The following is a 26889-nucleotide window of genomic DNA, read 5'->3' on the forward strand; positions in this document are numbered from 1 at the left end:
GGCCTCAATTTAATGGCCTCACATTAAAAAAAAAAAAAAATTACTGAGTATATAATGTATTTGAGGGCAAAGACTGTTTATGATGTTCCTAGTATATGCAAATTTTTAGGACTAAGTAGATCTTAAAAGATAATATTTTTAAGTAATTTGGCTATGATAATTTCGATTTGAGAAGTTGCACAAGGAGCTTCAAGGACTTTGTTTCCAACTAGCTGTTCTAGTTATTTTCTGGGTATGTAAGGTTATTATATATCTTGTTCATTCTATATTAGAGCAGCTAATATCTGAGATTTAAGTCCTTCTCCTCTTGGCCTTATCTTCATCTATTCAGGCTTCCTGGCTGGCTGCCACTGCTTTGCAGCTGTCTAGGCTCTGTCTGTGTAGCTGGGGCAGTAGCTATACTGTGTAACCTTAGTTTGACCATAACCTGGACTGTGTCCTCTGCTATTGCTTTCTGATCTTATTTTATGGTTGGATTCCAACCTGCTTCATAGTATATTAGCTGGAGACCTTCAGATTAACCCAATACTCTAAAAAACCCTGTGGTGTTGGTGCTGAGAAGCAAAAAACCACTAGGATAAGGGATGAATGACTCCACAGTAGACCAAATCACTACAAAGGAAACAAAAAATATGTTTAAAGCAAAGTATTTTATTCATAAGAACTGTAAAGTAAATAAGACATTTGGACACAAATTTCAGAATAATCTTCTGCATCAATAAATGCAGTGTCAGATTATTTCAGGTTACCAACTCAAATAATCCTATTAATATCCTAAATGCATTGAAGAAGCCAAAGAGATCCAAGATGTACATTGATACACATTTTCAGAACAAAAGCACACAAAGATATCCAGATTGCTTTACCTGGCCAATAGCTTTGGGTACTGTTGTATGACGTGCACGAGTTACAGCAAATGACAAGCGAAGATCCAACAATTTTACGGACTCCTGATTTATCTTTGGTAGAAAGTTCTTTTCACTAATTTTGTCAGGAACTTAGTGATTAAAATATGTATTTTAAATGTATTTTTCCAGTTTCTGGGAATTTCATCCTGTAGAGAGCTGCAAGACAGAAACTGACAGTACATTTCTCATGATGCTATAATTTTTGTCTGTGTTCAAATGGAGCTTGGAGAACAATTCTGTTCCCTCTGAAACATCTGCAAAGCAGTTCATCAGCAGACAAGGCACCAAGATTGGTCCACAGGTTGCATTGACTCTTCTCTAGAGCAAGAGTTTACACATATAGTTTACACCTGAGCTCTTCCATATAGATGCCTAAGATGTCTCAATCTGCACCTAAGTCTCAGCCTAGACCACAGTAAAATGTTCCAGAATTCAAGCTATTTGATAAGAAGTAGATATTTGAATACCAATTCAGTATCAGACTTGTGCATCCAATGACATTACTGACAATGAGACAATGACTGACAAAAGAATGTAAATGGGAAAAAAGAAATGGAAAATTGTGGAATAAACAAAACAAAACAGTGTGATCCTGGGGCACCAGTGGAAGTTACATCAGGCCTTATTGTTAAAGAACAAGAAAATCACTAAAAAGTAAGAGGACATATGTGAATACCTTCAAACAAAATGCCATTGCCATTTGCTGGGATAACAGGGTTTGGATTAGCAATCTGAGACATTCCTTAAATGGAAAGTTGATTTCTGCTTCCTTATAGTAGACTTTAGAAAAACACATGTGAATATTGTGTGTTTTCTTCTTCAAAAGTCTCCTGCTATTGATTTGTGCATTAGGAGAAAAACTTTTTTGGTATCTGTTCCCCAAAATGTAGATGCACATTTTTGACCTAATCAATCAAGAAAGTAAATACATTATATACTGATGATTTTTACAGTTTTGAAGCATGTCAAACACTAGTATTCCAATCATACTTCTATTTCTAAGGTTTTACCCACTCTGTAAAAATGTTATTATCCCAGAAGTGAGTTGCCAAGTAAACAAAGTGAAAGCTCTTAATGTATGATTTTGATCATATACTCCAGTGCTTTCATCACAATGAATAACAAGTGAAATACTGAAGATTAGTTCAATGTACTTATGGTATTCAAAAAGTTCACTATGTTCTGTGAACCTGTTTAGAAGTTGGATTGTCGTGTTACCTTGACTGCAGAATATGATCCCATCAGAGTATGCTTATTGATGCTTAACATTTCTGCAAACCTATCTATGCTCAAGGGCCTTATTCAGATTATTATAGCTGCAGGAGGGTTTGCATGTAGTTCCTTAGGCAGTTCTCAAGCAGGGATTTAAGTGCCTCCATGATGAAATTGAGAATCCCTTAGGGGGAAGCCTTTTCGTTTTTCCTGATGGTAGAGGAAAGAGCTTTGGAAACACTCAGACATGATATTTGTCTGAACAGTTAATCTAAGTCATGTGACATCTTCACCCCCTGAGATTTAGAGCAATGACACCATATTTCAGCACAACCAGATAATGAAGGCTCTCTCCCTTCATGCACAATTAGCTTGTGCACTAAGAGTTTCTAAGAACTTCCCCTGTTCAGACCTCCTACGGTAGAACCTAAATCTCAGCTATACAGTGTGAGCCTGAGCTGAACTATTTATTCTTCACTTTTCCTGTTGAGTCTGGAGCACAGCACAGAAAAAGACTGAAATACTAAAAGGCTTCACAAGGGAGAGAATAAAGAAAAATAGATCTGTTTCTATCCTAATTATAAGGATACTTCCCTCTGAATGATGCTTTCTTACTTCTGACTCTGCATATTATTCTAAGTATTATTTGCACTGTTTACAACAGCATGATGCCAATGTCTTTTTAGATTATAATTATTGCTATATTGGATTCTTATATAATACATATCTAAATATGCAGATTCTGGAATTTTATCTAAAGAGCAATTTTTTGGCTATTTTATCTTTTAAAAGAAAATAAAAACAAGTAAGTCAGAAAGGAAATTCTCCTGTTACCTTAGAAGTTTTGTAATCTATTGAAGTTAGGCATATCTTACAACACAATGGCAATTTACAATTGTACACTTGCATCTAAACTAAAAAACTGATATAAAAAATGGCTCTAGGCTGACCAAAGTCTATCACTAGGATTATAATGGAAAGATGATTCAGGCCTCAAAACAGCAAACGTGCTCTTTTCATGCATTTGTAAACTTTAAAACTTTGCAATTTTTTTTATTTAGCAGTTACAGAATGAGATATGAAAGGAAAACATCCTCAACAGTCAATACATAGAAGCAGAATATACATATGCGCACAACTAATTCATCCCACTACCATAGTAAAACACATATTAGAACAATACCTAAAACATAAAAACACCAGTTACTTTTTAAGATTTACACAGACTGTTCAAATTAATCACATTAATCCTGGAACCAGCAACATGGACACATGCAAATATTTGTTAATGGATTTTGTGAATTTACTATTGCTGCTTTCCTAGCTACTGTACTGTAGCAACTAATACTGTAACTGCCACTGTAATTGTAGCAAATAATATAGTAAAAAACGTTGATGCATGTGTTTTGCTCTATGTTCTTTCAGTGTAAATGGACAGAATTTTTTACACAGAATTTTTGGAGAGAGATTTTTAAAAGCATCTTTCAAAATAAATTGAGAAGCAAAAGTCTTCATTTTGTTTTGTTTTGGTTTGGTTTGGTTCTCGTGTTGTTTTGTTGTGTATGTTGTTTGGGGTTTTTTGTTTGTTTGTTTGTTTGTTTTGTTCAGCTACACAAGAATTCATATTACACTGGCATCAGTTATTTCCTATGATCCACCTGAGTGGTTTAACAAAATAAACAGATGTCAGTGGATCAGTTCAAGCACTTCTCTGATGGAAAGATGATACTTCCTTTTTTGTAAAAGGCCAAAAACTTATTTTCTGTGCCCACTCTCACAAAAATATCTCATGCTCTTTCCCTACAATCAATATAGTTCTACAAGAGATCAGAATCTAGCAAGAGGAGTTACCAAATTTTATCAGTTTTCTTGCATGTTCATGCAAGATTTCACATTTTCTATAGTCAGAATTTTGAGAATTGTAAGAGCAACTTGAACAGAAAGTTAGACTCTTTAGGACTCTTTTAAAATGCAGCTACTAAGATCAACACATTATTTTACTCACAGACATTGACCTTTTCCCTCCCTTCTCTGTGCTCATGGTAAATAAAACAAAAAAAAATCCATTATATCCATATAAATATAAATTACACAAAAAAAGAAGTCACTTGCCTCACAGACACCCATGGTCAGTGTGGCAGGGATACTACGGGTTGCACGGCAGTATAAACAAAGTAGCATAGATGGCAAAAAAATATGTGCAACTAGTTTTCTATTTTGGCAACTGTAATTTAACAAAGGGCCTTGCTGCTCCTGGGATTTTGGTCATCTGTATTTCAGCAGTACAATCCTTCTTCACTCTATTGCGATAATAATTTGTACAGCTGAATATGCCAAACTGCCTTTCCAACAAGAATTTCAATACTACTTCAGAACTCACAGGTATGAACTGCTGCTGTATTTTCAGTGTTATTAGGCAAAGCACTGATCTGGGAGTTGAGTTCATTGTTGAGTTGAGTGACCTACCTGAGTTGTTACTCCCTTCTAGAAGAGAGGCTTATTATCTCTCCCCGGTTTCCAGATTGCTTTTCAATTATCTATTTAGCTTGTACAGTTCTACTGGCTGACTGCTTCAGTTGATAACTGCCAGTTGCCTCAAATTCTCTGTGATGCCCGACAGAGATCTTTCACAGTCCAGTCTGTTCCTGTAGTTACAATGTGCTGTGTTCTGTGTCACTGTGAGCTGGAAAAGAAAACAATTGGATTGGGCCATGGTTGATGGTTACAGAGAAAACTAACCTCAATGGAAAGACATGCTTTGGCTATATATTGTCATAGAATTTTATGTTCTAGTTATATTTCTATGAATTTTATCACAAAACTTGAAGTATATGTGTCTCTTTAACTAACAGGACAAGGATTAAATGTTATGCTAATGACAGAGCTATCTGTGTGTATGAATAAAGGCGTAGTGAGACACAGGCTGATGATCACTAGCTGTTAATATAAAGCTTACAGAAGGTGGCCTGGATGATTTGCCAATATAATACTTATGTTATTATCCCTTCTATCACTTGGAGATGACAAGAATACACACCACACCAGCCTGCTTATGGACATGAGAGAAGTTTGAGATGTGTATTTATGGAACCGAAATCTGTGTGAAAAAATAGAACGTAATCAGAATGTAACCCAGCCTAGGGCAGAACAACACTCTTTAGATTCAGACTCTGTGACAAACATAGTCTGTAACATAACAGAGAAGTTCTAAACTTAGAAGAGGACCTGTAAAATTCGGGATTCAGCTAAAACTGTGTGACAATGGCATGTGGTGAAAAGTGACTATTCCAGTAGGGGACTTACCCAAACAGTTAATGGAGACACTTACCTGAATACCAGCAGGTATTCAACATTTGTAGCATTTTCTTTTTCTGTAGTGAAAAAATAATATCTAAAAGTCTTTTATGTTAGTATCACTAAAAATTCTCAAGCCATTACAACCAAAACAGGATAATGTTTAATAAACAACCTCACAAAAATCTATCAACTGGACACAAAATTAACAATCAGAAAGATGGCTCCTTTCATACACATATTAGTCGATTTAATATTTTCTTAACAGTTGATTTAATTTCTTCCTAACAATTTGTTAACTGAAAAATACAGAATGCCATACTCCCATACACAGACGTACACACATGTACACAGAGCTCTGAACCTTTATTAGCTTCTTAAAATTCACACGGAAATTATTAATTGCTATCTCTCATTAAACAATCTTAATTTGAATAATGGTCTTCCTACAACAAAGGTGTACCAAGACTGGAAAGATGCAGAATGCCAACAGGGTTTTCCAATCTGCAACTGAGAACCAAATCACTTCAACACCTTTACTCTACAGACACTCACAGATGAGTGTACTCACTTAAAAATATGATATCACTGCAATCAAAGTCCAAGTAAAAAATTAATTAATATATAAATTTCTAGTCTGAGGGCTCATGGTAATTTCTGTGACTTTAAGCAGGCTGGAGGCACTTAACATACTGCATCTGAACTTGTGCCAACTGTGGGCTGAATCCCACACTGTTAAACCTGCAGCTAGCTTATGTTCTGAATCTGCCTTTCACTGGAAAACACCAAATGCAATGAAGCAGACAGCAACAGTGAGTCAATTAAGATCACCTTTCCTACAGAGAATGGTCTAAAAAGAGGTATTGAAAGAAGATGCATGAGGCACATAGGTATATACAGAAGATGTTTATGCCTGTAATGGCTAACATATGATAATACAATCTGCTATATCTATATAAATGTTAATATATGCAGTATAATATAAATACAAATTTATTTACAAACACAGAATACATCAACTTGTACTGTATGTAGCACTGTTACATACAGCATGCAGCATGTTCTATGTAGTACAGCAAATATTGTCTGTGTGATATACCTTGCCACATATAAATTGTGTATATATATATATATATATATAAGTATATGTATATATGTGATATACCTTACCACATATAAAATTATAAATTTTATACTGTGTAGAATTTATTGTGTACAATATACAGTATACATTTATAAATTAAAAATTTATATTTATATCTATATAAATATATATTCTTTTTTGTTAGGGCATATCCATGCCCTAACATGGAGGAAATAGAGGTATGCAATGTAAACCAGGTATCAATTCTATCTTCATGTATTTATTTTTCAGCTCTCTTTGAAAGCTACTTGCCGAAAATTATATAAAACAGCATGTAAACTTTACTATTTTTCTGTAAAGGGTATTGTAAACATGCTTTGTATTTTACAGGAACTGTCTGAGGTCCCATATGGCCTACAATTTTCTTTAGGGCATAAAAAATGTTTGAATATGGAAGACAGCTTCTGACTGCTGTAATGCCAAGTATACAACTTTGATTTCAGCACTGGAAGCTTTTTTTTACCAAAGATTTTACATCAAATTTCATCATAATTTCAACATTTTTTACCCTGTAATTGTGGGCCTGCCTGGAAGAGTTTGACCATGAGCATCAGTACCTAAGCTTTCTTTGCTTGCATGCCCAAGAGTCATGGCTTAGTGTCTGTTCTCCCTTCCAACAGGCTTCATGGGCCCCTCAGGGGTCCTTGGTCTTCCAAAGCCTGTAGTGCAACCTGCTCCCAGGACAGACACTGTGACTGTGAGGGTGCTGGGCACAGGCTCCTTTGACATACTTGCAAAGTATGACTGATATTGCTACCTAAATTAACGCAACTGTGACTTCCACTAGCTGCCCTGGCAGTCACCATGTTTGCTCCTAAAAATGCTCCTGGACTCAGATACATAACTCAAGTACTACTTAGCTTATGCAGTGTCACAAAAATGATCCCACGCTGCTAAGTTTGTTTCAGGAAGAACAGTGTTTGCTCTCTCTACCAGTGAATTACTTACTGTTCCTTATGAGTACAGTGCCAGAATCTACCCAGAGACTGTAGAGGGCTGGCTGCTTTACAGACATGTGACAAAGTATTCCCTCCTGAATCTGAAAGACTTGGCCTGGAAATGGATGATACATAAATAATAACAATAACATTCTAAAGAATGAAGGAATGCTTAAGTGTTACATTACTGATATTTCCAGATCTGTGTCTTCTGATTTAATGGTTACAGTCTAAAACATAGAAAAGTTCCTATCACTTCTCACATAAAAGTAAATCAATTCATAAGAAAAGGAGACAGAGAAACATGATTTCTATTAATTTGTGTTTCAGACAGCAGTCGTTTGTGGACGGATTCTTTGATGCAATAGGTATTGCCATTCATGCCGCTGGTTTCTTGAGGAGTGATATGCTCCTTTGCAGATTATTTTTCAAAACTTTTTGTTCATTGTGGCTGATTCTAGCTAAGGGATTCAAATGTTATTAATGGAAAATAAACAGACAAAAATAAACTGCACAAGTTCAAGTCTTTCCTTCCTTGACTAGCAGCTTGGGAAACTAGAATACTCCCAACTACAGCCCAAGTTCTCGTCCGTCCATACACAGGCAGTCTCAGTTCCTAACATGTAATGATCCTGATCATAAAGCTCTAACAAAGTGCTTGAAATCAAGTCTTTTTAAAAAAAAATAAAAATTATATTAACATTTCGGTTTGTACATTTTACAACACAATGTCAGCAACTACATTTACTCTAGCCTCCTCACAGTACTTAAGTACTGCACTTAATGTGCAACCTTTAGACAAGAATAGGTATTATGGTAAAGGCTTTAATTATACAATTATATTATTATGTTTATCTATTTCCTTACAGGATTTTAGCCTCAAGGACAGGATTTCTGGATAATTTAGCAGTCACTTTCATAAATATGTTTATGACACATACAAAACACTTCTCAAAAGTTGTTTTTTTTCTTAAGGAGACAAAAAGATGGCAAATGCTGAGGTGACCAAGATTTTCATCAGCAACTCGATGCTGACGAGCCAAATTTCAGTTCCCGTTTCAGAAGGCGAAGGTCCTGCATTGAGCACAAAACAAATTTGGTTCATTTACTTTTTACTTTTCTCCAAACACGAGGAAACCGATACACCGTTTTTTAGACTTTCGGTGGACCAGAGAGTGCAAGCTGCCTTTAATGTGAGATACTTGGCACCCTCAGTGCTGAAGAGGAGGAGATCGGAGTGGGACGGGGGGACGGACGCGTTTCGCGCTGTCAGAAGTGAGGTGCCCTCCTGTCCTCCGGCCGCGACTCGGCGCGGGAGGGTTCTGGGCGCGGCGGGCGGAGAGCGCTCCCGGCTGGCCCCGGGGGCACAGGGCCCGGCGCTGCCCGCCCGCCCGGCGCAGCACATCCCGTCCTGTCCCACCTCCCGCGCTGGCGCCGGCCCCATCCCCGTGTCCCCGGGCCGGGCGCCGCGCCCCCGCCAGCCCCGCGGAGCCGGGTTGGGCAGCCCGGGAGGCGTCTCCTCTGCAGCCCCCGCCCCCCCGCGCCGGTGCTGAAGCGCCTCGGCCGCTCCCCACCAGCACCCCCGGGACAGCAGCACCCGGGCCTCCCTCCCTGCCGCCCGGCCCGGGCTCTCCCGCCGCTATTCCGCTGCAGAGGACACCTCATGGAAAATAAATAAATTAATTCCCACACCCACCCCCGCGGCCGGGAGAGAAGCCGGCGGCGGCCGCGGGATTAGATCCAGTCCGAGCTAGAGACCAGGTAATGTAACCTACCCGCCAGGAGGGAGGAGGAGGACGAACAGCGAGGTCGCTGAGGTTGTCCCCACCGGGGAGGGCTCCGGGGGACGGAGAAGTGGCTGCCGCAGCCGGGGCGCGCCGGCGTGGCCCCGGCGGGCTGCGTGCGAGCGGCTGCCCCCGCGCTGTGCGCACCTCACTGTCAGTCACACACACACACGAGCCGCCGCCCACGCAGGGATGGATGGATGGATGGATGGATGGATGGATGGATGGATGGATGGATGGATGGATGGATGGATGGACGGACGGACGGACACCGCGTGGGACGCAGCTGTTGTCCCCCAATACCAAAGCAGCCACGGCAGGCAGCCGCCGCACGCCCCGCAGTGCCCGCTGCCACGCGGGCGGGCGGCTCTGACAGCGGGGCAGGGAGGGAGGCGGGCGGCGGGGCCGGGCTGGGGCCGCAGCTCTGGGGGGAGCGAGGCGCGATCCCGCCCCCGGGCCGCTGCGCGCATCCCCGCGGGCGGTGAGCCTGCCAGCGCCCGGCCCGTGTGGAGCCGGGGTCCTCGGCCCCCGCCCCGGGAGCTCCGCCGGGAAAAGTGGGCGGAGAGCAGCGGAGCACAAACCCTGCCGCCGCGCCTGCCGTCATCAGACGCGGGCCTGCAAGAAGCTGTGAGCGAGGTGACCTTGGAGAAGGTGGATCTGGATGGAGCCACTATTGGTCCGTGCCAGGTGCAGTTCCGTGCTCTGGGCTGCTCCGAGTTCCACGGCTCTTGCGTTATTATCTCGAAACGCTGTTAGCTTTAGTTAATGGTTGTGTACAGAGGTCCTGGTATAAGTAGTACCATAGCCACGAAAATAATCTTACATCATTCTCTTTACTTGACCTCTGCTAGCACACAGTCCTTGAAGGGAATGGTCTGAAGAGTTTCCCTGGCAGGGAGCAATCGTTCAGGGTTCATCGCTGCTGAAGTGGCCCCTAAAGGGCAGTAAGTCCTAGGAGAGTCTGAGAAGTTGCCCTGTTCACGTGTCAGAGACCAAAGTGTCCCCTGGTCCTTCTGGGAAAGCACATTACCTTTCAATCCTGAAGGGTCACAGAACTGACACAAGTTCTCCACTGTTTTTCTGGTGAGGTCGATAGGAAAACAAAACAAAGCAGAAAAATGTTTGCAGATACCAGGATTTTCCAGTGTCAGCCTGAGCTTTCAGTAAAGGAGTCTTACTGAAAATGTTGAAAGCTGTTTTGGGAAAAAAAGAGAAACTAAAGAAAGCTGGTACTGTATGAAGGTGTCCATTCTTGTTTTGTTGGTCTCCATAATAATCGCTCATGTTTCCATAGTGGTTCCCATCTGTGGCTCTCAAGTTACTGATCAAATAGTAATGAAAAGATGTTTGCAGCTGCCATTGCAGGAATGGGGCCATAAACTTAATCACACACCAACTGAGCTAACAACTCAAGAGCCTTAGCTCTGTCTAGATGAATCATGACAGAAAAGTTAGTCATTGAGACAGAGGTTCGTAAATTATATTTAAAAGAAGTAGAAAACTGACAAATAATTCAAAAAAGTGAGATATACTTTTATGTACAAGTATTAAATATGTGAATAATGCATAAGTGATTCCCTTTTTATTTTAAATTGGCAGTCTCTTCTCCCCTTGCATTATTGTCTGCTAACTTTGAATAGTGTGCTTGAGCCTGAGTGCTGAACTCCTTCTACATGATGGAATACATTTAGAAAAGAGATTATACTCAAGATGTTTCTATTATTTGTGCAATTCATTACGGAACTGTAACTCCATGTATGTGTAGGGGCCCAGCTAGCTTTGTTTGCAGTATAGTGTTTACAATGTAAGCGGCTTCAAAGCAAAACAGCTGATCATTTTGAATAGGCAGAGGGGTGGCTGGAGGTAATGGTTTTCATTTTATTGAAGCTTTAAATTATTTTGGTAATGAAGAAAACTTTATTTTATTTATATGATGGAGACGTAGAATAGCCTAAATATGAACTGTGGTCTTCATAGAACGTCTTTATGCATGGTGGAAAACCAAATTCATGTGTTTTATAGATAGGAAAACTTTGGATTGTGTCATGATACACTGATCTGAACAGGTATTTTACACGTAAAGGGGGAGACTTTGAAATATTACAAAAGGAAATATCAAAAAGAAACCAGAGTGTAGTTTAATACTGTGGCTCTGCAGCTGCAGTAAGGAGTGAAGGAATTCTTTTTCATCAATTTTCATTGGAAAAAAATGCATTGTTATAGTATATTTAGAAAGCTTCCTTCCAGCTCTTTAACCTAATTTCATCTGTCATTTGTCTGTAATGTATTTACCTCACCCAGCTCTTGCTATGGCAGAATTCTTATTCTAGAATCCAAATTTTACCAGGGCAGGAGATCTTTGGGCAACCTAAATTTATGGACAGGCAAGTTAAGGAAGAGAAAAAAACATTTCTTACATCATGAGCTGGCATTTTCTACATTTTTTTTCATTACTATTTCTTGGATGTGGTTCATGACATCATACTTCTATTTCTTGATTTTTTTCCCTGGCACTCAGTGCTTTTCTTTCTTCTTCATTTTAGAAAAAAAGTCCTCTCTGGTATCCTTTGTTTTTTAAGTAAATTATCTTGTCCTCTTTATGCAGTGAGGAGGTGGCTTGATTTCCAGTAAATATGGTTATTATTAGATCCATTTTATTTCAAGAAAAGAGGCTATGACTTACCTGCTTTTATTTCCCATTGCAGAATCACATGATGCTTTCAAAGAGTTGCATTTTTCTTGTGGAAAAGTTTGCTTTAGAAAGGATAATGCCTGAATATAATTCTCAATTAAATTGTATCCCTTAAAACCATTTGCCCAAATGTAATGTCATTTTTCTTCTGTGAGAATCAAGAGGAAGGTTCTTGGGCCATGCTAATAATCTGTGTTGTTAGATGAATTTTATGTTTCAAGGTTGATATAATTATCATAAAAAAACATAATTATCTTTTGACTTTTATTAAAATGGTTAGGCCATAGCTATAAATCATTGATGGAGAATGTTACCAGTTTCTGTGTCTGTTTGTGTAATATATATATGGCACAATGTTTGCACAGCACCAAGGAGGAGGTTAGATAGGAAAATATGATGTCATTGACCAACTGTTTTATGTGTCAAATAAGCACGAGGAACTGGCTGAGTCCCACATAAGCATCTCAGTCCAGACCTGCATTCCTTGACTTGCATGTATTTGTGATCTGTTGGGCCAACTTCTCTAATTTTATTGTGAATCTTGGAACATTTGAAGAAAAGTTTGCAGTATTCAAACAAAAGTAATTTGCCTACAGGAATAAGGAGACAATATTCCGTGACTTAAGGAGTAGAAGATGTTGGACAAACTGACTGCACAGCTCTATTTGGCTTTACAATCTATCCAATATTTTCTTATATTTCTTGGTCTTAAGGTCAGGCAATCAAAATCTTGTTAAACTCTTATTGAAGAGCAAAGGGTTATCTAACTAGGTGACAGTGGCTGATAAACTAGAAAGAGTCACAATCTTTATTGCTCTGTTTTTATCTTTGCAATCTTAAGATTTTTAATTCACATTATTTTTTTGGGGAGTGGTGGGGTGGTGGCAGATTGATCATCATTAGCGCCTTTTGTAGATCTTAGTTTTGGTTTATGTGTTGTCTTTAAGTAGTTCCTTTATTTGTATGTTTTCAAGGTCAAGCTTCCAGTTCCATGATAATATTTTTTTATTTTTGGGACACAGTGCTCTTCTATCCTAACGACTTATAACAGCTTGATATAAATGAAGAGGTTTCCGTGAAGAGCTGAAAAAATGAATAAACATTTCCAAAAGGATATGAACATGACTAGGCCACTTTAAAAGATTTCCAAAAGTGAAGGAGGAAAATAATGGAAAAATAATTGAGCCTTATCACAATATACTCTTTTCCATTGTAGCTGTAAGACTTAAGAAATGGAATTAATTTTAATTCATAAAGGCAGGGAGCACTAGAGAACAACTTAAGCCAGGTTTTTTGGTAATTTTTTTTTAGTGCTGATTCATTTTCTTTCAACTTGGTGTCATGATTAGGTGGATTTCACATTATTTTCCTATCTTTCATATGAAAGATAAAGACAGTATCAAACTCCGCGAAAAACAGTCAAAGCACAAAACTGTGCAGACTGGAGTTGCCCAAACATGCAAGATTGTTTAAAAAGTGTTTGTTTTCATTCAGCATGAATATTTGTATCCCCCAAAAGAACACTTTCTAGTTGTTTGGACCGCAAGCTTGGTAGTTATTTCACTTTTATCTTTCTTTAAGATTTTCCAGTGGAAGACTCGTGTAGGTAATGAGCAAGGTTCAGAAAGCATGTTGTATAGAAGACAACTCAGAATGACTGTATTTCACAGCTTTTCTTATTTATATATTTTTAAAGTTCTGGTCCTTCAGAGTAGCTCATCTTCCCATACCTTCGAGCAGACTCCTGCTGCAGCTTCAGGCACCATTGTGTAGTGCCCTTCCATCATGTGGCCACAGGATTAGCAAACCGTTGCTAATTAGGATTAGAAAACATTCCCAAGTTTGGCACCCAGGGATAGCACATAAGACAAAGAGTTGTAATGGTGTTCAAGATGTGCTTGGCATCAAAGAACTTCAGAATTTCTGTCACTGAAGTGGTGGCAATGACAATGCAATGAGGTATATTGCCTCTTCCATATGGTCTACAGTTTTATTCAAAATTAGTAAAATCAGTCACAAAACAGCAGTACATCATCCCAAAAGATAGAAATTATTTACCCCCCCCCCGAAATAGTTTTAACATTCATGCTTGCCACTCAGCACTTCAGCACTCTTGGAGTCTATGGTACAAGCAAAAAAGAGAAAAAAAATGGTGAAATCTCAATTTATCTGTCATGTGAGTTTTCACTTCATAGTGTCACCCTCGGAGCTTTACTTTTCAATTTGTGTGTTCTGAAATCAAGAAATACTGAGAACAAGTATTTATTTTAAAGTACTAAAAACATGTGAAGAAAGAAACCAAAAAGAAATCCCCATTTTTGTGCTGACAAAAATGGCAAAAGCATATATGCAAAATGCGTATTTGATTTTTTTTAACATAGCTAGTTCCTACTGCAATGTATTTGATTAGAATTTCAGACAGAGAAATAAGTATATGCCTACTTCCAGCATATGCTTTTGTAATTAAGTGTATTAGAGTGTTTTTTTTAAACATTAGAAATTAGGTTCTATGTTGTATCCTTTTCGAATCTCTGGAATAACAATATAAATAGTTGGTGGTGAAGATGAGAAGTTTTGAAGTGATACAAGACTGTGTCCAACGTTCCAGTTTTAACAATTTGGCTTCTTAGAGACATACCTGACTTTCTTTGCTGACTTTATTGAGAGATAGAAATTGGATAAAATTGGGGTATTTCAACAGTTACCTGTGCTATTGAATTAAAATGCCATAGGAAATGTCATTACTAGACTGAGCTCCTGTGGTTTGCATTTTTGATATGGCACTCAGAGCACGTTCACAAGAAAAGCCAAGAAAAGAACAACTTAATGATAAAAATAAACTCCCCTTGGTAATGTGTCTGATTTCTTAACAATTGGCATTTTATGTGCTAAATTCCTTGATAATTCAGCCTTTGCTGAGTATACTTTCCACTGAACAGATCTTTTCTAGAATTAATTGCTTTAGCATGCTCTGCTGGGGATGGATTTGGGTCTGAATCTGGATTGTGGACCCTGTGTTCCCACCAGTGCCTCCTGCTGATGGTAGAAATGAAAATTTTTGAGATACATACTGCAAACTAGAACTGAAGATTGGTTTGCCTGAAAGTTTGCCTAAGACAAAGATTCAAGGAGGAGCAAGGGGGTTTCATCTGAGAGCAGGTAGAGAGAGCTGAATTGACTATGGAAGGAAATAGCTGCTGGAAGCTGAAGATGGCAATGGGCCGGCCTATCATCCTATTACCAGCCCCATTTTAGAATGTACATCTTTAAAATAATTTGTACATAGTACCAAACTAAAGGATTCCTTTCTGCCCTGAGGAATTTGTAAGAGCTCTACTCATTTTATCACACAGGGATCCTAACTCCTTATCTTCCATTAGGCAGCCTCTTTCCCTTCTTCTCACCAACACACTACATAAGGCGAACCAGGGGACTAAATAGCACATGATTAGGAACCACAACAACATATTTTAGCAAGAAATGAAAAATCTTTTGTATTTTTTGGCCTCTAGGTTGCATATATAAAAAATATAGGTAGAAAAGAATATGCCATAATAGCCTGTATTTACAGAGCATGAAGTATGCTTTATATTTGTGAAGAATGGGCAAAAAGATAATGTTTTCTTTTTCTTGTGCACATACAATTATGTTGGATAGAGACATAACATAGATTTTTTTTCTCATGTTTTCCTCATGTAGTTATTAAAAAATAGATGCTTTATTGTAGTTATGCTGGAAATAGGGATGCATTATTTCAATTTAGTTCATTTCCTCATTCATACAAAATAACACTAGAACATTATGAGTGCCTTGCATGGCCTGTGATCTGGTTCTATTTTAGCTTCATGAAAATAATGAAAAGTGATTTTTAATCTAAGGAATATAAGGGCCAAGCTCACATGAGATAGAGAAATCCAGGAAGGGCATTTTTAAGTGACACCTTAAAGCACTGTGGTGATTGGTCTCAGTCAATTAATATGTCAGTGTTGTTTGATTGGCATTTCCTCTCTTTCTGTGACTCCAGGTCCATGCTTGATCTCTCTTCTCGTGGTGTAGTTCTACTGGGTTATATGGAATTACTCATGGTTTACACCCTGTAATGGCTGAAGAGACTCTTTTACTGCTTCTTAAGACTGCATTATTTAGTCTTTTTGATCGCTTGCTTTGACTTGCCTGATTAGGTTAAATGGAAATTATTTATCATAATCATTACCAAAATGATATCTCTATTTCCAAATCAGTTCTTTAGTGTGTCCATCTTCTTTGCCATTTCCATTTTATTTTGGTCAGAACTTTGTCCTTCTCTCCATTTATTAGAATGAAAACCAATATACAGTAACAAATTAGTGTTCTACTCTGCTCATCCTACTGCATACTGGGTTTTCCATCCTAAAACTTAAACTGCCAACGGCAGTTGTCACTTGTAGGACACCTCTCATAGGACACAGATGGTATCCCTCCATAGTTACCAGTACTGATGTTTTACCATGCTATTTTTATATTTAGAGTTACATATGTTTGCATTGTTTATCTTTATGACTTTTAATTCTGCCTTTTGAGTTTTATTGTTATGGTACAGAAAAAATGTAGCCTTGGAAGAATTACACATTAGATGGTGAAAACAGAGTGGATGGGAGAACACATTAACCTGAGGAAATAGTGTATTTGAGGAGTTTCACAGAGGTACCTAGCAGAAGTGGAATAGCATGTCATATTTTCGCTCAGAGCAGGTTTCAGTTGTATTCTAATTTTTAAGGGTTTTTTTTTTTTTTTGAGAAAAGAATAGAGTGTATATTGCCCTTTGCTTTTATGATTTCTTTATTCTAATTGTAAGCCATAGGAAGGTTTTTGTTGTTGATGAATAGTATCATAATAGGATACAGAAGCCTGTCCTTTCCACAATTAAAATAGATTCTTTTGTGTGTAATAGCATGGACAGGTGTTAATGAAATGTTGTTGCTTGAGTAATGAGCTTGCAATTCTGGATACACTTCAGCATTGCTGAAATATTGTATATGTAAAATGGTGACTTAAATTGTATTGTTCTCAATAAAAATGTATTTTAGCTATGAGGCTGCAATTTTTTTTTCTTGTATATATTTTCTGAAAAATTACCAAAAGCTATAGTATTTATATCCAAGCTTACTTTGGAATTATTATAATTAAATTGATAGTTTAATTGCACTGAATTATATGTTTTATTAAGTATCCAGGACATGTTTTTAACTTTAATAAAGTAGTTGCAAATTTCTTCCTTATTTTTTTTTTCTTGTCCCCCATTTACCATTTTTATCCCAGATGTATAAATAGAACAATTTTTTAATGCAGGACTCTACTCTTGTGATACTTAAATTGCCACCTAAATTAGGCTCTCTAATTTCTGTGTTAGTGGATCCTGGGTAAGTAGGTTGTTATCTCTTAATAACTGAAGCTTAAATCCTACTTTTAAATCAATTCCCTCTACTAATGAACACGTACTGGATGAAAACAGAAGTTATGACTGTATGCTGAACACCCTGTTCTATAAGTACTTTGAATAGCAGTTATAGCTGTTTTATATGCAGAGAATCTTGCATTGTGGTGTAGTCGGAAGGAAGCATTTACTTCTCAATATCTACTCACTACATGAGTGAGTAGATATTTTCCCAATGGTAATAATTCTATGTATATATAGAAATGCACAAGATGATATGAAAATAGGAAGAACTATGCAACATGTTGCATACTAGGAGGTGAAGTGGGGAAATGAAGAAAGTCCTGGAAAGGTGAAATTATATTGCTTTGATGTTTTGGGAAGTTCTAGTGTTGCAGTATAGTATTCACAGCCTGTAGTAAGCAGCCATAAATACCATATATACATGTTTATGTATTCTCCACATGATCCTTTTGACCTCTTTGGAACAGTTCTATGACCAAGTGCATAGAAGGAGTAGTGGGTACTGATAGGTGATGTTGGCAGTATAGGAGTGTGAGGAGATGCAGAATTTGGACCAGCTATGAAAACAACAGAATCAAATGCTTGGAGGAGACATTTCAGTGCCAATACTTCGACTTGGCATGTGAAGTGTCAGAACTGAATGGATGAATCTTTAGTTGGCATTTAATAGTAAATTTAACTCCTCATTTTAGAATGGAGGACTTCTGTAATCAAGGAAATTTTTAGTCATCCAACCAAAGCAGATCAGGTTCTGTTTTCCTGTGCCAAGAGGCTGAGGCTGCTTGCTTCATAGCTGTTAACATTGTTCCAAAGGGGAGTTTGAACTGTTTGGTCAAATCCCTGCTGCGTTCATTAACTTGGTGTGTTTGTTTCTGTTACCCCATTGAGAAGGGAATGGTTTGTATTTGTGTTCCTAAAAGTTTGGACCTGATTTATTTAACCAAGCCCCACTGAGCACAGAACCTTTTATATTTGGCTGAACTCATGCTCCCAGGTGCATTTTATTCTGCTTCTGTGATTTTGACAGAGGGAATCCCTCTTTGTTTCTTCATTTGGCTGAGCTGCTTATCTGGGCCCTACTGGGGATAGAAATGGGCTGCCTACTTTCTGCTGAAAACAGGAACCAAGAGAGACTCTTGTCCTAAAGAGAGAAAAGCATATTCAAGATGGTTTCTAATTAATTTTTTTTAACTCTCAGAGAACTGATAATATCCAGAGGGTCTTGCAGTGATTCCTTAAGCAGGAGTAGGGAGGTTTTTCACAGCATTGAAAAGACACAAGGTCTTGAAGGTAGAGGAAGAAGGAGGGAAGGCTACATGGTATAACTATCAGGTTACTGGGCTTTAATTCTTGGTCAGTCCAGCAATGCAATGTTCTGCTTTTGAGGAAAGCCGTGGCAGCATGAGCTACCTAAAAAGCTCACTGTGCCTCAAAGTGGAGGCTGTCAAAGCACTGCCTTTAATTTCAATCCTAAAATGCTGCAGCATAAGTAGAATAGATGGAGCAGTTCTGCTGTTGTGGACATTAGGCTGGCCTTTGGGAGGTGGTTTGTGTTACTGCTGTTACCAGGACACCATCTCTAAAATAACCTGTTGCTGTAGAGCTACAGTGAAAGTGTACAGTGATCTACATCTTTCACCTGTGGCAGCTGAAAATGTTTTTATCTCAAATAGACCTACTCAGGATGGCTTGGAAGAAAATGATTAGTCCGGAGCGCAAAAAGAAAAGTGCGCTGTAAAGGAAGGGTGCTCTGTTGTGACAGTGTTCAGCCCTGCTGGGAATTGCATAAAATGTTTCTGTCTTCTGAGTACCCTCAGTTGGCAGGATTTGCGTGGATTTTTGCCTATTAAAAAACCCTGCTTTAGCTTTGTAGATGCTACAGTCAAGAGCTGATCCTGCAGGAGTGAGAACTTAATTGCCCTCAAAGGCAAAGTAGAAATACATTATATTACACCCTTTAATCACTTTGGGTTGTATCTTCTTGTCTTTAAACAAAACTACTTTGTCAATTGCTGAATATTTTTATTACTATGCCTGTCTGTTTTAGTAATGCATACCTAAATAAAACTGTCATTTTCCCACTATAGCATATACCTACACATAACTGCTTACTTGTTTTAAATGCCTCTCTTAATCATGGTCCAAATCCAGGTGAAAAATTGAGTGAACCTCCAACAAATATAGTACGTATTTAGCAATTTATATATCTGTACATAAATAATAAACTTTCAAGCTGGAGAATATCTTGCATTTTCTTACAGGTGAGAAGTATTTTTTGCTTAACATTATAATTGTGCAATGACAAAGATTGCTAAGTTAAAAGTAAGAGGTATAGGCTTTCAAACGATGCATAACATTAAAAATAAAGAGGCTAGTAAAGGCAATAATACTATTGCATTCAAGTTCATTATCCTTTTCACTTGTATTTTGCAATGTCCTCACAGCATCGTCTTCCCTCTGAAAAACACCCTATAGTTTCTAATACTCAGTCTCATGTACACACTCAGTTCCAGTGAATTAGGCTCACATACATTATCTGATCTGACTAGAAAAAAGATTTTATACTCTAAAAGTACACTCCCACAAATAATTTTTAAAAGACAAAGAAATGGATTTTGTATAAGCATATAAAGTCGTCTGAGCAAAAGAAGAAAATTGCCATTATATATTAATAAGTTGAACATATTTGGTCTTCATGAGCTACTGCAGCATTTCTGCCTTTATTTAAGGCAGAAATTGGTATTCAAATAATCACAGCAAACCTCTGCCTGACAGAGTAGCCTTAAAAGTTGCTTCTAAGGTATTGCATTATTTTATTTTGTGTAAAATTATCTATGCATTCATACAAATACATTTAAATACAAGATAGTGAGTACAACTGAAGGGAAATCAAGGAACCAGGGGAAACCTGAACCAGTTTTGTGATGAAGAAGCTGTAAGTCATTTGTGGAGTAGTTTCTCCTTACCTTGGACATTGGATGCTGGCATGTTTTTGAGCTACTAGAGCTGTTAGAGCAAGGAGGGGTGAGACAGCTGCGTGAAGCTGGAAGATTAAGGAGGAAGAGTGGAGGGAGGGCAGCGGGCAATATGTGGAGCAGTCTGAGCAGTGTCTGCAGGTGGAGAGGTCTGGCAGACTGGAGGGGTCTTGCAGTCTAAGTGGCTGGCGGGGGAGTGTGTTTTCATTACAGTACCATTGCAGTAAGCATTAATGTACTGGTGGGTGAGAAGGAAACCACCAATATGTCTCTTTAACCTCTGTATTTGTGACATGTACACAGGTGGTTTTTAACCCATCAATGTGTCTGGCTGATTTCAAAGGGTGCTGTGAAGCAGCCCAAAAGCTGGGATGTTGGGCAATGTGATGTGCAACATATCTTTCAGATTTGTATTTCCTTCATACCTAACCCACTCAAATTTGTGTACTGGCACACCCTATGGCATGTCTAATTACTCAAGCTCTTGTGTATCTGCAGTTATCCAAGCCAACAAAACTTCAGGCTGCATTATAATTCTTTTTAAATAATTCACAGAGAGTAGTTTTTAAAGTAGTATTGCTTTTTTTTTTTTTTTTTGTTTTGTTTTTTTGTTCTGCAAAGGGATCTGCTATGGAATTCTTGGACTTATTCAAAAAGATTTGGCAGTATCTTGGGCAAATAGGGTTTTTTGCTAAGTTTTGAGCAGTCTCTGATGCATTTTTGGTATCCACATATCAGAGACAGCCCTAAATATGCCTGAATCAAATCTGTTCTGTTGCTCTATTTCACATTTGGAAGAAATTGTATTTAATACCAGGTGCTTTTATAGAACCGTAGAATGCCACATATTCAGATATGAAATAAAATCTCACAAAATTTCACAAAAATATGAGACAAAGTATGTATGCATTATAAAAATTGATGTCTTGTTAGCAATTTAATCACTGCAGTCACAAACTTGCTCGAAAAATGATGCCTCCAATTCTGCGGATCTGGGCAAGTGTCCAGCCTTTACATAAGCTGCCCTCTATGTTGTTCTGAAAGGCATTGAACATTGTTTCAGGTTTTAATTGAGTGGTTTATCCAGTAGCTTAATCGAGTAAATTGTCAATTAAAATTGCACATATGAAATTTGTCACTATTTTGCTTAACATGGCAGTAATTTTCTTTCTAATGCTTTTTTGCATAAGACTTGACTTGAAAATTTACTTTCAAAAAAAGATAGTTGTCTATGGTATGCAAAGCACAAGATAAGTTTTTCAGCACCTTCCATAAATTGTCTTCTGTGAAGCCATGACAACCACAAAAATTTTTATGATGCAACAGTCCTGAGTCGCACATTTTACAAACACAGCGGCAAAATATGGGTCTTGCAGCACATGCTTTTTGGAGATGCAATACTCAGCTAAACTGGACATCTTTTTCTCAACAGTACAGACAAGATTGCAGAATTTCAGGTTTCAACATCATGCTGTTAAGCTGTGGATCAGTTTCAAAGAAGATGGAAAGAACATTTTTAGAATCTAGAGCATACATTTTTCACTTTCTTATTTTGTAAGAGCTAAATAAGCCAACAGGATAACCCTTGTCCTACCACCCCCAACATGCTTAAGATTTAAAAATACTGAACTGGAAGAAGAGACTGGGTCATTAATTTCAGTCCACTGCAATACCAAAAAATTGTATTACAGCTTTATATATAGGACTTGATTCATCCAAGCACAGACTTCAGTAGCATATGCATCTATGATTGAACATAAATCTCCTTTAAATAATGGAGAGATCTAGGCAATTGTAGACAACATATAATTTTGTTATAACTTGCATGTCTAAAACAGGTCAGGTAGAGATGTCCCAGAACTTTGTTCTGCCCACTATTTTTAAGTGAAACCTACATATCCAGATCACATGCAGATGTCAGCACTCTTAATGTCAAAATATTGTTGTGATGGATTGCTCCCTTAAATGAGAAAATGTCAAATTATGTGTAAGTCAAAGAATATCTTGCAGATCTGTATCACAAACTTAAATCTTCTCAAAAATGTGTAAACCTTGAATACATACTAGTAGGAGAAAAGAAGATTATTACCCAGCACCTTAGGTCTTGCAGGGAGTTGTAAATGAAAACAATTTGTGAATTTGTGACCAAACATCTGTTATTAGAACAAGCTGCTATATAGATTTAGGTTTTATTCCACTGATAATGTAGGGCATTCTTTCAAGAAGGCTTGGATTGAGACAGAAGGAAAAATTGTGCTGCAGTATAAATGACTTGTGCTGCAGTATAAATAGCACTTGACTATATGCAGCAAAGATTGTTTATTTTCAAGTGTCTGTTCCTAAAAAGAAGTAGTGAAGCAGATGTTAGTGTGTAGAATACCTGAGCGGAAGTTCACATCAGCAGCCAGACTAAATGGTTATGATGAGTTTACTTCAATTTTAGCAGTTTAATCTTAAGATCCCAAAAGAAATTCTCCTTTTGGTGTCTGTCTCTCTTCCAGGGAGGAATAGTTACCTTTTACTATGTGCCTATGTGTGAAGGGGCAGCAAGGTGCAATAACTGAGCCATCTCTAGGCACCCTTCTCAGAGGAGAGCTTGAGTAGCTGGATTTGTATTATACGTAAACCTTCACTGCCATTACTATTCACAAAATACACTGCTAGATACAATCTCATGTGGTGAGTTGAGTAATAGCCCTGTTGTTATTGATATGTTTTTATATAGACAATGGTCTAAGACTGTATTAACTTTTGTTTTTGTCAAGTTCAAGCTGACAGTGGTCTGCAGGTCAGCTGTCTGCCGCTGGCATGTCCATACTAATTAGTTCTGTCACTTGGAAGTACATGTTAGTGGTGGTTCTGACCTTCTGCCTCATGCTCAGTTCTCTGAATTTAAAAAACTCAGCCACAGTATTGGCACAGATTTTAGTCCTCATTGCTCTCTTAAGTCAGAGGACAAAAGGCAGCTGTGGTCCCCCACCATGATGCCAAGTTGGCGCTGTGCTGTGCTTGCTCATGTGGCTTTTGTGGTCAGCATCCCTAGAGACGTTGCAGTGGTACCTGCTGTTAATCCATCTTTCTGTGGCTGTTTCTCATGGGTACAGAAATCTTGAGGCCAGCGGTGATTTTCTCTTCCCCTGGGGAGGGATGAGGATCCTGTGGAAGGAAGGGCCTGCCACTAAAGGGCACAGTGGGGGAGAGCAGCTTTGCTGACACAAGTGAGAAGCTGTACCCAGGACTAAACACAAGCTGTCAAAATGTAACACAAGGTGTCCAGCAGTAACAATGCCTCCCTTCCTACTTCACTCCAATTATAGGAAATGTGGTATTGTTGTCACTGCAGAGTCTTTGTCAGAGTTCAGCAACTCATGTTTACTTTCTTTGTTGTCCTCTTGTGTGCTTGTGTCAGCAAACATGTTCCCTTCCTGCTGTTGTCCTCAGTGATGAGATGAACAACCCTTGCAAGTATCCTCCTCACAGTTTGGCATTACAGGCTCACTGATCACTGCCGTGTATTATCTCCAGTATGTTTCATTCTTCCCAAAAGAACTGTTTGAGATTCAAATTAAAGTTTTAGACAATACAGAGATCAATTAATTGATAATACTTTCTCATTATTAGGCAGGTCTTTTTCTTTAAGCAACTCTCCTATTGGGTTAGCTTTCAGTAATTCTAGACCTGGTTTCACTTTTCATATGAGATTGCCACTTATCCTAGAAATGCAGATCATCATCAGCATCATTATTTTCAGATAAGAAATTTATTCTGAGAATTGCTTTCTTGCCCATGAACATTCAAAATGGTGGGCAATGAAAGTAACAACAGTTTGCCCATAAAATCTGTCACAGAGGTGGCCAGAAATTCCCAAACAAAGCACTTCTAAGAGCTTTGAGGCTTTAATATCAGTTGCTTAGTGAATATCTAGGACAAGAGAAAGTTTTAATTTTTTTCCCAGCCGGAATCATCGTGTTGTTTTTCTGTTTCTTTTGGCCAGGCAGTTTCATCCTTTCCAGCAGTTTTTGGGTCAAGGCAAGTATGGTGCATGAGACTGATAAAAAATAACAGTTGTGAGGACATACACACCTTATTGCCTGGTTTTCCAGCAAAATAGTTAAGAACATTTTTGCATTTAAAAAGAAAAGGCTTTTGAGGTGAACTTTGAAAAGCATTTTGCTCAGAGTTTTTGAGAGAAGGTAGGATCTGGTCTTAGGTACAACCTGCCTTGTAATATATTTATTCTATCATCAGTTCTGCAGATGAGTCAATTTTTTTTTTCCTTTACAAAAATAGTGAGTTTTTTTAAAATTTAAGAAATAATGGAAAATAATTTTTGGAGCTCTACAAATTCTTCATTATCTCCAGCAAAACACGGCTTTTTAAATATTGTCATGGCTAACACTGCTTATTAATACAAAGTTTCTAATTCCAGTATAAAGACTTATGCAGTATTTTATGCTTTCACTGTTAATTGAGCAGTCTAAAAACATCTAAGTTAATTGCACACTTACTGTTAATTGCTGGATAATTTTGTCCAAATGAGAAAAAATTGGATTTTTGCAACATGATAGTTGCCTATTAAGTGCCTCTAATTTTCCTTTTAAGCTTTTACTGATGATCTTTAGAGCATTTTTATTACACTTTTTATTCATTAAACAAAATAATATTAATGTTGATCTTAGTGTGTGTTATAAAAGGCAGTTTCCCAACCAGCCTCATCATTATACTGGACTCCTAGAGCATTAGACACAAACTATGTTCAGGCTTTCCCAGAGATTAGAACTCATTTTAAAGGCTATATAGAATTTTAAAGGCTAAATAGAATTTTGAAACTGAACAGAGGTTGTTAAGGAAAAAGCCTTCATGTCAGACAAAGAAGCTGTGAAAGAAACCTTAAACAGGTGATGGAATGTTAATAAACTAAGGATATCCTTCTGTGGGATTGTGTTCTGGATGTTGAGCTTCACCATAACCTCTTGTGCCTCAGGAATTTGAGATGCTTGTTGGTTTGGCAATTGGTCACACAAAATAAACTGTCCAAACATCATGTGTGATAATCAGCCAATCAGGTCTCCGAAGAGTCTTTAAATGTTCAAACTGAACAAAGGCTCTGTATCTCTCAAGTTCCGATTATTGTCTTGGACAGCAGCTCTCTGCCAGGTAATGTGCTGTTTTTCTATTTCCTTTTAGCTTTATTTAATAGCAATCGGTAGTTTCAGATTACTGTGGTAATCCATGCAAAACTAATTGACTAATTAAATGCAAGACAAGTCAGTGCACCAGCACATGTTGCACAGTATTTGCTGTTGGTTTTTTAATCATTATCTAACATGTATTGACGAAACAGCATGAAGCACTTCAAAGAAGAAATAATCTTATACTCTGTCTAGTCCTGGAAGGTTAACAACTGAATGGTGACAATTTCCAGACTAAGCAAACTCTATGGATTTTTGATGGACATATTTGTTCATATAGGTTGCTGAAATTTCAGAGAAAATAAAGACTTCAAAGATGAGTTTCTAAAGAGAAACTTAAAAGAAGGGGAAGCATCAGTGTAGCTTAGGTCAGATAGGAAGAATTAATGCCATGTGTTTTGAGGTAACACCTAATTTATCAATGCAATATCAATTTTACTTACAAGACATGTCTTCATGACACCTTATTTTCATAAGGATTTGGGAGGGAAGCAATAACATAATCCCCCTGCGTGAAACCAAGTATTGGAATGAAGGTTCTTACTGAGCATTTGCATAGACAGTTCTTCTGCAACACCAGAGATTTTTAGAATAAAGGCTGTGAGGAGTTGCTTTAAAGCAAACAATATGGGGGAGTATTTTACTGACACAAATAACTTCATTTCAGTCTTTTTCAATGTCAGAACTCAGTAGTATCCTATGCTTCATTTCAGATATAGGTGCTTAAAAATTATTAGATTCCTTAGAATCTAGTGTAAAAGTAATTTCCAATTAATTTGTTTTTTGGTGGTTTGTTTTTTTTTTTTTTTTCATTATAACAACTCCTCTAAAATCTCCAGCCAATCTAAACGGTTTTGCAAATAGTCCATGAGCTTTAGAATGGCTGAATATACCTAAGTTTGAAGAAAAATTTGCTGAGTTTATTTCATGGAGATAACCTGGTGATTTTTGGGGTTGTTTTTGTCATCTCTGTTATCAAAGCTTAAAGGTCTAAATCTTTGTTTACTGAGTTCAAAACTGAGTTTAAAGCTGTCTTTGATTTCACCAGAGTAGGCTGGTGGCTTAGAGGCTAGAGTTTTGGCTGTCATCTTCAACAACTCTTCTGACGTCAGGACTATTGTAGGGGCTTATCACACACTAAGGCTGTGAACTTAAGAGGGTCAAATTCTAAAAAAGAAAAAAGACAAAACACCTCAATGGAGTCCTCAAGCATTTCCAACAGGTATTTTATACCTTTCTTTCTATTCTTTCATTTGTGTTTGCTTGTAATTCTTGATAAATCTACATTAAATATTATTCATAAAATGTTTCTA

At 37.8% G+C, this 26889-nt stretch overlaps 2 protein-coding genes across 4 annotated transcripts in view; one reads left to right on the top strand and one right to left on the bottom strand.

The window, feature by feature from the left end:
* Window positions 1-631: 631 nt before the first annotated feature.
* Window positions 632-13759, bottom strand: LOC121468349 (uncharacterized). Its single transcript, XM_041711850.2, has 3 exons — window positions 13703-13759; window positions 9272-9874; window positions 632-8570 (listed from the first exon to the last, which is right to left on the bottom strand). Exons 1-3 carry the CDS (start codon window positions 13757-13759, stop codon window positions 8514-8516), a joined length of 717 nt encoding a protein of 238 aa, XP_041567784.2. The 3' UTR covers window positions 632-8513.
* Window positions 8937-26889, top strand: part of SLC16A7 (solute carrier family 16 member 7) — an 80305-nt gene continuing 62352 nt past the window's right edge. Inside the window, exon 1 of one of the 3 annotated variants that reach the window (XM_072922563.1) lies at window positions 8937-9257. The gene's annotated coding sequence lies outside the window, so the exon portion shown is untranslated. Of the gene's footprint in view, window positions 9258-25420; window positions 25542-26889 lie in introns of those variants that run through there. The other 2 variants (XM_002186646.6, XM_072922548.1) reach the window with 2 other exon arrangements.

Source organism: Taeniopygia guttata, chromosome 1A (assembly GCF_048771995.1).
Source record: "Taeniopygia guttata chromosome 1A, bTaeGut7.mat, whole genome shotgun sequence".
Lineage (NCBI taxonomy): Eukaryota > Metazoa > Chordata > Aves > Passeriformes > Estrildidae > Taeniopygia > Taeniopygia guttata.